The sequence below is a fragment of the Nannobrachium achirus genome (genome assembly GCF_963921795.1).
Source record: "Nannobrachium achirus genome assembly, chromosome: 7".
NCBI lineage: Eukaryota > Metazoa > Chordata > Actinopteri > Myctophiformes > Myctophidae > Nannobrachium > Nannobrachium achirus.
In genome coordinates this window covers 23,899,272-23,912,333 of record NC_137816.1, presented here as the reverse complement: position 1 = coordinate 23,912,333, position 13,062 = coordinate 23,899,272, and the positions used below count along the sequence as shown (strand labels likewise).

At 41.5% G+C, this 13,062-nt stretch overlaps 1 protein-coding gene across 1 annotated transcript in view; it reads right to left on the bottom strand.

The window, feature by feature from the left end:
* Positions 1-20: 20 nt before the first annotated feature.
* Positions 21-13,062, bottom strand: part of LOC308288971 (neuroplastin-like) — a gene marked incomplete at both ends in the record, with an annotated part of 52,859 nt that continues 39,817 nt past the window's right edge. Inside the window, 5 exons of the mRNA XM_080730455.1 lie at positions 21-81; positions 200-221; positions 6,501-6,774; positions 7,882-8,015; positions 11,767-11,861. Of these exons, the coding sequence (XP_080586581.1) occupies positions 21-81; positions 200-221; positions 6,501-6,774; positions 7,882-8,015; positions 11,767-11,861 (586 nt within the window). The remainder of the gene's footprint in view (positions 82-199; positions 222-6,500; positions 6,775-7,881; positions 8,016-11,766; positions 11,862-13,062) is intronic.

Sequence of the window (13,062 nt, the reverse complement as noted above, 5' to 3'; positions counted from 1 at the left end):
ACTTCAACAAGTAAAATCGCTTATTTTTTATTCCTCTGGCGCATGTTTTTGTCTTTATGGTTGTTTGTGGAATTTGTTTTCCTGGTGAATAAAAAAAGATCATAATTCAATGACCCCAGAATTCAGTGTATTGTTGTATGTACTGTAGTAGTATCATCTGGTTTGTTCATAATAACATCATCCAAAATGCCGTACTTACATTTGCCCTACTGGTTCGTCGTCTATAAGACAAAGAAAGGAGAGGAAAGAGAAATGGAGGAAAAAGAAAGGGAAGGTAGACGTAATTAATATTAGACACAGGCTTATAGGCAGCCATCGGTTTTAGCAGCAAGCCTTCTAAACATACACTCACAACTCAAGCCAACTGAATCGCATCAGAATGATACCCTTTAACTCAAATCCTGATTAGTTGCACAACGTGTCTCGCACCAGGGGAAAAGAAATGACGATCTACAAGCACACAACGCGTCGCAAGTAGATCGTCTGTTATTGTTTCTTACTTTTCTTCAGTGCAAGGCAGCGGCGCGCAACTAAGTATAAATCGGGCGTCACAGAACTCATTACGATGGAAACCATGAGCAGGGGCGTCACAAGGGGTAGGAAAGTGGGACTGAGTTACCAGGGCCCAAGGTGGAGGGACCCTATAGTAACTTTAGCTATTGAAAAATAGCAGATATACAAGCTCACAGCGCGGCACCGAGTGCCGCGCTGCGAGCTTGTAGATCTGCTATTTTTGAAAAGTCGTAAAAATGTGCGCAAATCTTTGAATATGTATTTCTTTAAGCGAACATTTGTAACTCAAATCTTGCTTCCGGGGAGGGGTCCCTGGAACTAAATATTTGGAGATGGGGGTCTAGCTGTGGCCAAATACATATCATCTTGGGGGTCCTTCACATGAAAACGTTTGAGCACCACTGACATAGAAACATAAGTTTCTTGCACACATTTTCACGATTTTTCAAAAATAGCAGATCTACAAGCTCGCAGCGCGGCACTCAGTGCCGCAGCCACGCTGTGAGCTTGTATAATCTGCTATTTTTCAATAGTTAACATTCATGGGGGGCCCGCAGAGAATCCTTGTACCCAGGGCCCAGAATTTGGTGTGACGCCCCTGACCATGAGATGGAGATGGCTCAACACAGTCATTCAAAACCATGCCTTTCAATTACTGTCAGCGATGGCATAACATTATCAGTCGGCCATGAAATGGCCTATCACATTGTGTAGAATTATGATTGACTTGGTGTGCCATCTATCAATCTCTCAGTCATCTATTTATTACTTCCCACTTCAAAGATGGTGTGTTAATTAAATAAAGGAAGGACACTACATGTCATAATTATTTAAACCGATATTTTTACACTAAGGTAATGGTATAGTAATGTTATTATTCCCCCTGCACAAATACCTATAATAGAATCTTATCCCCTAAAATCCATTAGCCACTTTAAACCCTTGGCATCTCAATTTTCCCTGGCATTCCCTGACATCTCCTACTATTTTAGAGTCAAAGAGTAGGAGACCCAAGAGTCTACCGAGTGTCTGTCATCAAATTATTGGTTTAGGACAATGGTCAATGCGACAAAAACAAAAAAGGAAATCTCCATGAATTCAAGGCACCTTTAAGTGGTTAATTATTAACTCAATTAATCATCCATAAAATAGATGTGTGCAACTGTAGTTAAGGGTTTCCAGAAGGTGGCATGTATCTGTTTCCTTTTCCTGTTCAGTTTCTCATAACGTCTTCGTTTGATTGGCTCTGCAGTGGATGGGAACCGTGAACACACGTGAAGGTGTCGTTTTGACCTTTTCTGGATCGGAGCCCACTTGAAAAACTCGAAAGTGCTCGCTTGGTGGTTCAGAAATACACTCTCTGAACGACCACAGAGCACATGGGTTGCACTCTGGCACACTCTGAGCATATATATACCGTATATACTGTATAGCTGAACACACCCACAGGACGTAAGTCTCTTAATTCCAATGCAGATGTGGAGTGGCCATGTATTTGGCCACTTATTTGTGTACCATTTTTTCATACTAGTGGCGCGGGAGCAGGACTGGCTATTAACTGGATCTTTGGTTCCAATAACGCTGCCGATGCTGATCAACCAAAGCTTTGGGAAACTGATCAGAGCAGGACCTAATAGGTGTGCCACCTTCTGGGAAAACCAGGACTAGGCCTATATACACATAAATGTACAGAGAGCCTGTTCCACAACGTGCTGTAGGAGAAGTGAACGTCACAGGTTAGTTCAAAGACCCACAGTCTGAGGTAGATGAGAATGTGTCAAAAGATAGCAGTCAGTAAGCATTCACTGTGACATTACATTATATCTTAACATGCAGCCATAGGTTGGAGAGCAGCAGCAGCAGCAGCATTCCACTGTTTTTGAATATGGAACTGTTTATGGCAGTTAGAGTGTTTATGGCAATTATTAGACAAGGCAACATGGTTGTGTGGTCATTCCGTCAGCAGCACATCTCTCCATGCATACATCCCTTTTTTGCAATAGATATCGGTCAAGCAAAAGCTGTTTAACCACATGAACCCTTGTGGTGTTCCTTTTCTGGGGTGAAATTCTGTAAAGATAGCAGACACGCTCATGTGTCGTGGGCTTGTACATCAGCTATTTTCTTTAGTATCCAGAGGGAAAAACTTAAGTAGGGGGCCTAGTCAGTGTAGACCCCTGGGGGACACTGGTCAAAAGTATATTAGTGTTTATGTGTAAAAGAATTAACTTGCAAGCACAGCAAAAATATAGCCTTTAAATGTGTGGGAACAGCAATAGGCCTGTATAGCAAACCTAACAACTGCTACAGTGTGTGATACACAATAGCCAATTATGCCGCACCTACAGTATGTATCACTATATTCACTTAGTTTGCCCTTCACAACATAATGCATAACGTTGCTGTTGGGAAGAATCCTCTTATCTCTGTATCCTAACTTTTTGTGTATTTTTGGAAATGAATGCCCGACTTGATCACACTACAGTGTCACGCAAAAGCATCAAAAGTTGCAGATCTGCAAGCCAGTAGATCTGCTACTTTTGCAATTGTTGAATTTGAATCCTGAAATGTAACAGTTTTGGACATATGAGGTTTCCAGAGACTATATTAGACTATTATACATCTCCTTAAAATTGTCTTGACATTATATAACCTGCTCATACAGTTGAGTCATCGAACACAGCAAGAAAAATCCCCCAAAACATTTCAGCAAAATACAAGTAAGCGATTAGAAACGGAAGATACAACGTTTTCAACTTCCGTCTTGGAGCCCCTCAGCTAAGCTGTCCAAAAGTGTTCAAACACAAGCTAAGCCACGGTGAGGGCAGAATGCATAATGCGTACAGACACGGGACAAACGCCCCCGGGGGAAAACGGAAGACTAAAAGGAGGTTTTACAGAGAACAGTGGCAGAGCGAGTGAGGAGAGAGGAGTCCTCCTTTCTGATTTAAATGGAGTAAACATGGCAAATATAATCCACGTTAATCTCCTCTCTCTCTCTCTCTCTCTCTCTCTCTCTCTCTCTCTCTCTCTCTCTCTCTCTCTCTCTCTCTCTCTCTCTCTCTCTCTCTCTCTCTCTCTCGTGGAGATCAAACCACTAAACTAAAGAACTGTGCTTACCTAAGGCAGCAGTGCATAAATACACTGCGACGCGTATACGTATATTAGTTCTCTTTCATTATCAATTGAATGGCGGTGACAGTGTTTGTTTGTACACAGCAGGGTTATAATACTGAAGACAGGTAGCTGCTATAGGGGTAAGAAAATAGGTTCCTTGTGCTTCTTGTGCCTGGCTACTCATCAATATATTGGGAATGAATCATTTTGTATATAAAAAAAGAAATACTGTCACAGTATAAACTTTTACAAGACCAACAACCTGTGTTGTGTGTTGTTTGTGACAATTTTACAATAACTCCATTTATAATATATTTGAATATCAAAAAGGGTTTTCCATATTATTCCATATTACTGTAGTTTTTGTTCGCAGCAGAACCAATATGATGATAGATAAAATAGAACACAAAAGACGTTTGTCCACACTGGCTATCTTTTGTGGAAACCGCATCAGCCTTACCCAATGTGAAGGAAGACATTATGTAATTGCAGCATCATTTGTACAACAACTAAAAAACGTAATAAATGACCCTCAGAACATGACAGAAGTGAAGATTAGAATGGTCTTGGATGGATTGTTGGCCGGTAGAAACAGATAATAAATTGGCAGTGTGGGAATATAAGAAACGTCTCTGAAAGCATGCAAGCAGTATCTCTCACTTACCACCCATTTAGATTATGATGCCATTTGGGAAAGAGGGGGAAAGAATATAATGAATTAAGTCATATCATTGAGTATGATATTTTCTATTGCCACAGCCTCTAAATTTATGAACGCAGACGGCCCCTTTTCAATATCATAAAACAATTTGAAGCCTTATCATGGCTATTAGTTCAGCACAGCAACGTCAAACATTACAAAAAGTCAAGCCATGATGACCCGCTTGCTGTTTGCCCAGTGTGTCTCTGTGTAAAGGTCATATTAGCATGCATCCATATAATGTGTGGCTTGTGGCTTATGTGCTACAATCTCCCTCCTTTCTCTCCACACAGATCAAGTGGTGAGGAAGTCCCTGGGTAAGAGGTCAATTATTCGCTGCAGGCCTGCGCGGCGGCTGGAGGAGTTATAAGCTCATGAATATTCACAAGTGGCAGCTCTCCTATATTTCTTTCTTGTGAGCATAAGATCTGATAAGCTCTCGACGGCTGTTGACCTTATTTCCTAGCTGCCGTGGCGATATGAGAGTTATTGTTTAACTTGGCTGAGATCGTTGCGCTGTCGAGACACAACAGTACGGTAGCAGTGCAGTTGTCCAGGCTCAGTCTGGACAGGAGATTATCCTATGTTAGGCCCATCCTCACTGCTTGTTCTCAGATAAACCAAAGCAAGCGAGGATGCTTTCAAACCACATGAACCCCAGTATCCCTGTATCCTGGGGCAAACATCGTCAAAAAAGATTTGTTGTAGAGGGAAAAAAGTAGGGGGGCTAGTGTAGACCCTGGTGGACTCCGGTCAATGAGGTTTTAAGTGGTTCATGTTGATGTTTTGATTGATATACAATATCTGCAGTGGGTCACTGGGGCCATAAATGAGCTCAAATAGGCATACAGTATACTATACTATACTGTATGATATCAGCATATACCCAGAGAGAGATAGAAAATATTTTACACATCTGAAACAAAATCATGTAATTTCGTATAATACAATGTCTTTCAAAAAATATTTGATAAGATCAGATTTCTCAACGAGACAGGAAAGACAAACAGACCTCTTTTACTATTTCCAAATCCACTTCTCACATAGCAAAGTGTAATGTAATAGCTCACTATTCAGACAGTCAGGGGGGGAACACACGGATCAAATGTGTATATCACAAAGCGTCAGCAATGGCCCAAACATAAATTATATTTATGAGCCAAGGAGACTGGAAGGGCAGATTGCACCAGATGCCCTGTACAAGGGATATCTAGTCTTTAGCCGCATGTCCTGAAGTCATAGGGTGCTACCAGGAGCATGAGCCAGCATTATCGTTGCCATCAGAGCAGAAACCTCTTATCTCCCTCCATCTTCTAACTTTTTGTGTTTTTTCATAAATGAATGCTCTACTTGATCATACTACAGCGTCACACAAAAGCATAAAAAGTAGTAGATCTGCAAGCTCCAAACGCTGCGCGAAGTGACGCGTTTCTGAGCTTGTCGATCTGCGTTTCGATCTGGACATATGAGGTTTCCATCCGACAGAGACAATTATCGTTGCTGCGGGCAAACACCTCATAACTCCATATTTAAACTTTGTTATTTTTTCACCCTTTTTTATATCCATGAACCCATTCAGGACGGGAACACATTTTAGCACATACTGTGCGTACAAGCACAGTATGTAGCAACATATTTGTTTTTGTAGGCTAATTTCTGATTTAGGCCTAACTATAGGTTAGGCCTAAATGGGTTAAAATATCCTATTTTTAGAGTCGGCCGTATGGTTTTGGACATACAAGGTTTCTGCCCCCGACGACAGCAACAATATGCTTCTTTAAAGAAAATGTTCTGACATTTCGACTCTTTTAGTCAACTTCTTGTTGTGCTACAAGAAGCTCGATACAGAATGATTATAGAATGGTTTGTTTTTTATAAAGGTTAACCTAAAGGAATGGCTGCTTTAGCCTATTTCACAGTTCAGCAGGCCGAGAGTGGGGGAGGGGACACACAGGTCCTGACCCAGATCTGACCTTGGCAACAATAAAAGTGCACAGATTGGTTGAGCTACCAGGGGCCTCAGGTTAAAGGATAACTGAGTTCCACTCTTTTGAAATGAAATTTGATCATGCTGACCAGCGGTCCAAATGGTTAATCACCAGTGCAACCTTTATGTTTTGGAAATAGAGTAGTACATCAAAACCAAAACATTTTATTTGTATTTTCTTACCTTCCATCACATCGTCTGGCCTCTTGCGTTTTTCGTACACGACGATGATGACCACTAGGATTATGATTTCTGCAAGCACCCCCAGGAAGGGCCAGAGCGGTGCCAGATGGCTGCGCACCCTCAGAATGGAAGTTATGGCTTTGGAACCGATGACGTTGGTGGCGTTGCACTGGTATTCACCCGGATCTACGGCTATGTCCAACTGCAGTATGTTCAGCTCTGTGTAGTTTTCTCTGCTGGTGATGAAAACCCGTCCGGAGGAGTTGTCGATGTCCTAGCAACAGTCCAAGCATTTCTCACAGTTAATTACAGTGAAGATGATGATGATCAGGGGCCATTGTCATGTTGGCTTGAATTCAGTTTTTGTCACGGACATACAAAGTGAACAGACAATAATATTACCAGAAACATTCAGATAGCACTGAATGACCATAACGGGTCTGTAACTCAGAGAGTGTACAAATGGAACCAAATGGATCCTACGGGTCCATTTGGTTCCATTTGTACACTCTCAGAGTTAAGGGGGTCCTTGCAAATAAAACGATTGAGAACCACTAGTACTAAGAAATCTTGTGAAATACAATGTTGTCAACCAATCATCAAGGACGATGATACACGAAAGAAGAAGAAGTACTAATGGACTAATGTGCCATATTGTCATAATAAGTCAGTGTCATACATATTCTGAAGAAAACCTGGATACTTGACAGTCAGTAATTGGGTATTATGAAATAAAAATAAGAACCGTAGTTATAATGGTGTGTAAAACAGAAATCTGGAGCTAGCTCAAGCAGGGTTGAGGAGATGACTTCTAGGGAACACAATTGGGCATCAAACTCTGCAGGAAAAAAGGCCAAACTAGCTGGCAATCAAAAGGTTCTATGTGTGTGTGTGTGTGTGTGTGTGTGTGTGTGTGTGTGTGTGTGTGTGTGTGTGTGTGTGTGTGTGTGTGTGTGTGTGTGTGTGTGTGTGCGTGTGTGTGTGTGTGTGTGTGTGTGTGTGTGTGTGTGAGTGTGTGTGTGTGTGTGTGCGTGCGTGCGTGCGAGCACGATTTGGTTGTTGTGTTTTGAGGCCACAAACGATCTTGCTTAGGGACACCAGAATTCTAGGGCCGGCCCTGTTTGCAGCTGGTGTGACTCGGCCGTAAAACTTAGATTTGAGTACTTCTCTGTGTTTTATAGAAAAGGATTCTGTTCATTTCACAGTTAAAATGATGTTGTGGAACTTCATTTCAACATTTTCTCCAGGAGTATCTGTAGTCAGATGACAACCAGTTACCTAGTTAGCAGACCACTGCTAACTAAACACACCTGTGGGCTACATTTACAGTAAATGTTACAAAACATACAAGATCCTAGTAAGTAACTAAGAAGATACTTACCACGTACTGTGTGCCTTCCAGTTTGCGCCATGTCCAGACAGGGTATGGGTAGCCAACAGATTTACAGTACAGCATCCCGTCTTCTCCCTCTTTTTTATTGTCACTCCGCTTGTGGCCAGTGATATCGGGTACAGCTGTAAAGTTAAAATAGAAATAGTCACATAATCATCCGAGTTGGCAGCAGTTTAGTTACACCTTCAAAGGTACAATTTAGCTCTTGCCAGATGACATGAGTACGGTAAGTTCTGAGTTCTGACGATAATTATATTGCAAAGCTGAGCTGTTGACTGGATAGTGATTAATTTGTGTTTTGTTTTTTTCACACATTTAATTTGTTGATCGCAACCTTGATTTTCACAGAGAAGTGAGAACATGTTCAGTGACATCTGAGGGGGTGTTGGGTCTATTATAAGGCATTGGTATAAAGATGGTTTTCTATACATTTCTGCAAGGGAAAACAAAGGAAAGATCACTGTACAGTTAATACACATATTATTTAAAATGCTGAAAAAAAGCAGTGATTATATTTCAAAATGCACACTCACAAGCATGTCAGTAGGGCAGAATTAGGTCTTAACAGTTTACCCAAAACCAGGTCATATTATAACAAAGGGGATTTCAATTTAACACGAGTGACCTGAAGTTCTAAATGTGTCCAGATGTACAACTGTACCACAATGTAGGTCCATACAGTACGGATTAATTGATAATTATTATGTAATTAATCTGGATCACATATGAAAGAGGGGGGAAAAAAGTATCAGCCTAGAGGCTACCAATTCACACAGCCGCCGCATATTCACTGAACACAGTGACTATGAGCACGATGACCCAGAGGTGAAATTTAAGTGACTGTGTTTAAGACAAAGAATCCCCCCTTTTAACTTTGCACAGCAGCAGCATAAGATAACTGCTGCAGCTTTTACCTAATCCGCGAAATTACGCTAATTCCTTCCATGCAATTAAGCAGGATCAAGCAGAGAGGGGCCTGCAGCAAGCTTTTTTTCCCCCCTGCCTCCCCATCAGCTGTGTGTGTGTGTGCGTGTAGCTGTGAGAAGTACAGTAGTAGTGGCCGCTGAGCGTTCAGTGACATCACCCCTCACTCTAATTATGGGTGTGCAGCACGTGCTTTCTAGCGCGGAGGAGGGGCTCCACGCGCTCATCCCTCTGCCCCCTGTCTAACGCTGCACTATTGCATCCTGACTGACAGCGAGGAGGCTGCCCTCTTACTGAGTGACGACAAAACAGCCTGAAACCTCCATTTCACACTCCTGACAGCACGGTGATTACTAATCCCCTCTGTGTTGGGAGAGGGGAGGGAATGTGCTGCTGTGTGAGTGTGGGAGAGAGGTGGGGGTAGTCGATAAATTCACACAAAAAGCTGATTATGATGATGTCACACGTTGAAGAGTCTGCAGATGATGAATTCCTTTCATTAGTTGCTTTGCCCCCCCCCCCCGTCCCCCCGTCCCAACACCGAAAACTGTAAGCAGTATAAATCAGTATTTCTTTTAGGGTTGTTCTTGTTGAATCACATGCATTAGCATTTGGACCCAAATACTATCTTTCACATTATATTTCAAATAATCAATATCCCAAGCCAAAACTAAACATTATGAGTTGTTTTGTTGCGTAAACAGCACATACAATATACAATATGACCAAAAAATGAGACATAAAAGGTACAAAATATCTATCTCCTGCGAAGCTTAGTATCGCAGACAATAAACACCATTCCAGCCATAGTGATGGCTGGGACCGGATTCAGAGCCTTAATCCCACAACATCACACAACCCTCCATCTGTTGCCTCTGAGCCGAGTCCCTGCAAGGATGGGAGTGCCAAGGACACTGTAGGCGAGGGAGACTGCTGCCAAGAGCACACACTGCAAAGATGGCCCTGTGTAAATAACGACCGAAACCCGCAACCTAGGTCACAAAACAAGTGGAGCACCTTTGAGAAAAGAGCAAGGACATGTAAACACAGTGCAAAATGGTCAAGATTTGTCATTTTATATGGCACAAACAGTCACTTTTAAAGAGACACGTATACCGGTACGTCCTCTGAATAAGATGCTACAGTGGGAAGCGGGAACTACTGTAAGTGGGAAGCGGGAACTACTGTAGATTATCAAGCATGCTGCATGCCTGAAAATGGAGGGGGGGGGGGGGGGAATCATGTTTCATTTTAGTTTGGGAAGAAAGAAACAGAAAACAAGAAAAGTTTAGTTTAGGGAAGAAAGGGACACAAAAAAGGAAATTAAATAAATTAAATCCAGGGAGCACCAAAGAGCAAGCTTGGCGCGGCCGCAGGCCTGCAGAAGGCCCCATGACCCTGTTTGAATAGAGATGATCTCCGTCTTCACTCAAGCTAAAGCAGAACACACGGTCATCACCCATGTTACGCAATCAGACAGCCATGAAATAAGAGGCAGGGCATGCTCAGTATGCACCGCGGCCATGCAAAGGCAAATTGGCTTAAGCGCTAGGCACAGGCAAGCTTCTCTTGAACAGGGTTTCACTTGCCCTTACTCGCTAGAGAAGATTCCTTATTCAAGACGACGCCTGAGCTGTCAGCTTGAATGAAACCAAAGCGGCACAGTTAGCATCTTTAACACATCATAAATGAAAGCACACACACACTGTACAACCAATAATTACAGTCAAGATGATGTGAAATAAGATGATTGGGGAATGGTTAGAATGCCTAGATAATGGGACCAAATCTCTTGTAATTATTGGTTGCATCCTTTTTCCTGTACCTCAAAATCCAGTGTGTTTTTTGTTTCCGTTTTTTTATTTCTTTTACGTTCTTATGTTTGTCTGTTTGTCATAAATGTAGAAATATGTGTCTATGAAGTTACTGGCAGCAGGATCTTGCATCATACTTGTGTATTTTCGTGAAGTCGTGTGTGCAGTGGCTGTCTCTTTATTAGCCTGTCCTCTCTAAGCCTGAAAGCCTAGAGTGACAACAGGCTCCGGATTGCTCCCTGTCGTCACCGCTGGGCGGTCCCAAACACTCTGTGACAGCCAGGACTCCCTCCACATCGCTGGAGGATGATGTTAGCTTTCATAGGACACATTTAGCCACCTGTCTTTCTCTTTATAGAATGCCACATTCAGTTGACATGAAATACGTAAGAATTATAACAATATTACCAAAAACAATTGCCTGCCTAATAGACCTTTTAGAGTAGACTGTCAAATTAACCCTTGGTTCAGTCAACATTGGCCTGGTGTCCCGATTTGTAGTGAAAATAGTATCATTGCAATATGATGCCTTATGAGCTTTTGGAATTTCACGCCACACAATCCTATGGCAAAGTTTAAATCAAGGCTTAAGTTGACATGAGGGTGTACAGTGCAGTACGTATTCTTATTGCGAGCTGTGTTTCTGCAGGAAGATCTAGCTATCGACAACAACGTTTTGTTGTTATTGTAGCTTTTTCACTGTCCAATACAGCAACAAATACTGTATATTTGTAGCTGGAAAATACATACAGTCTATGGAAAATATGTATTTTCCACTTTATGAAAAAGAGGGGGGGATCCTATTCCTAATAAGATTAACACAGCTTTTACATTTTATTTATAAATGTGAAGAAAAACATAAATGATGTTAAACTCAGATAAGTTTGCAGCCAACAATTCCCTGCTAAGACTTTGTTTATGCAGCTGCAGCTATGGTACTGCACCCACGTACACACTGCCAAATGCCCTTGAGCAAGATACAGTGTTCTACCGTGTGTAAAGGGCATTGCACTCTGACCTCTCCCGTGAAATGCATACAAGTAATGTGTGTGTGGATACCAAGGGGTTATGAGAAAATAAGAAAAATAAAACAAATAAATAAATTCCCCCACACTGTGGCAGAGAGGAATCTTACCTTTTATTTCAATGGTGGCGTTTGCATTGGGTGCCATGTCAAATGTGTAAACACACATGTACTCCCCGGCGTCATCAGCCCTTGGTTTATTGATTCTGAAACCAAACACAAAGTATACATTTTCTTGTAAATACTGTAGGTAGTTTAGCCATTGAAAAACACTGTGTGAATGAATCTGATATAGTGCAATAATGACTACAGAATTAACATAGCCGTATGATAGATAATTTATACGTTTGTTGATATGTTTATTATATACTACCGGTATACAGTATATGTTAAGGACTCTGTTCCTCTCTATGTATATTATGATCTATATTATAATTTTTTTCCACTTCTTTGAAATAAAACATTAAATCAATAAAGACCAGGAACAGATGTTCATGAGACCATGTTTAGTATAGGATGCCCCTTGTCCAGTTAATTTCATGGAATGCTTATTTGACTTAGGGAGGAGTAAATCAATCTAAAAGGTCTATGGTGACATACCAGACTGTACAGTACAGTAGCTGTAGCAAGTGTGAGGATCTATCTGTGTTCTCTTCTGTAATGGATACAAGGTGTGTAGGAAGGAGAAGATTATGGAGCCTCTATGACTAATGTTGGATATAACCCTTTTAATAGCTCATGCAGGCCTGTACTAATACAACTTATTATTGACAAGCTAAGAATGATTCCTGTCTCCTGTCTATTTGTTATCAGAACCTGACCACTAAAGTTACATAGTAGCACGTTTTGAGCGTGTAGATGCTTGTTTTGGTGAAGAGATTTTGTGTAGGTGGGGGGAAAAAGTTGTAACTTGAGTCCATTTCACTAAAACTAGAGGGTTAAATGGTTTAACAATACTGAGATAACACAACTCTATCCTTCCCTGGAGCAAGTGGGAAAAGTAGGTGTGCAGCCGTGGTCCTTGTCTGACTACAAAGGTGCAGAGCCTGCAGTCTCTCCATGTCTCTGCCTCTGTCATCAGTCCATTATAACAAGAATGATGAATACATTGCTCGGTTCAACACTTGCCTTCAGAAATGTTTGTAGGTTAGCAGACAACCAAACGTTGTTGCTGCGGAGCTATTGGTATGTTTATGAGCCTTTCAAGATTTTCCATCAATTCCACAAAGTATGAACATTTTACTGTACATTATTTTGGGTCATTGTTTTGCCGCATTATCCTCCCAGGTTGTGCTTTGAATACAGTGTGGGACAGACAAAACACCAATGAATGTCAATGTCAATGAATGTTTTTGAATCTTAATACACCGTAATTTAAAACAGTAAAAAAGGCAAGTGTATTCCCAT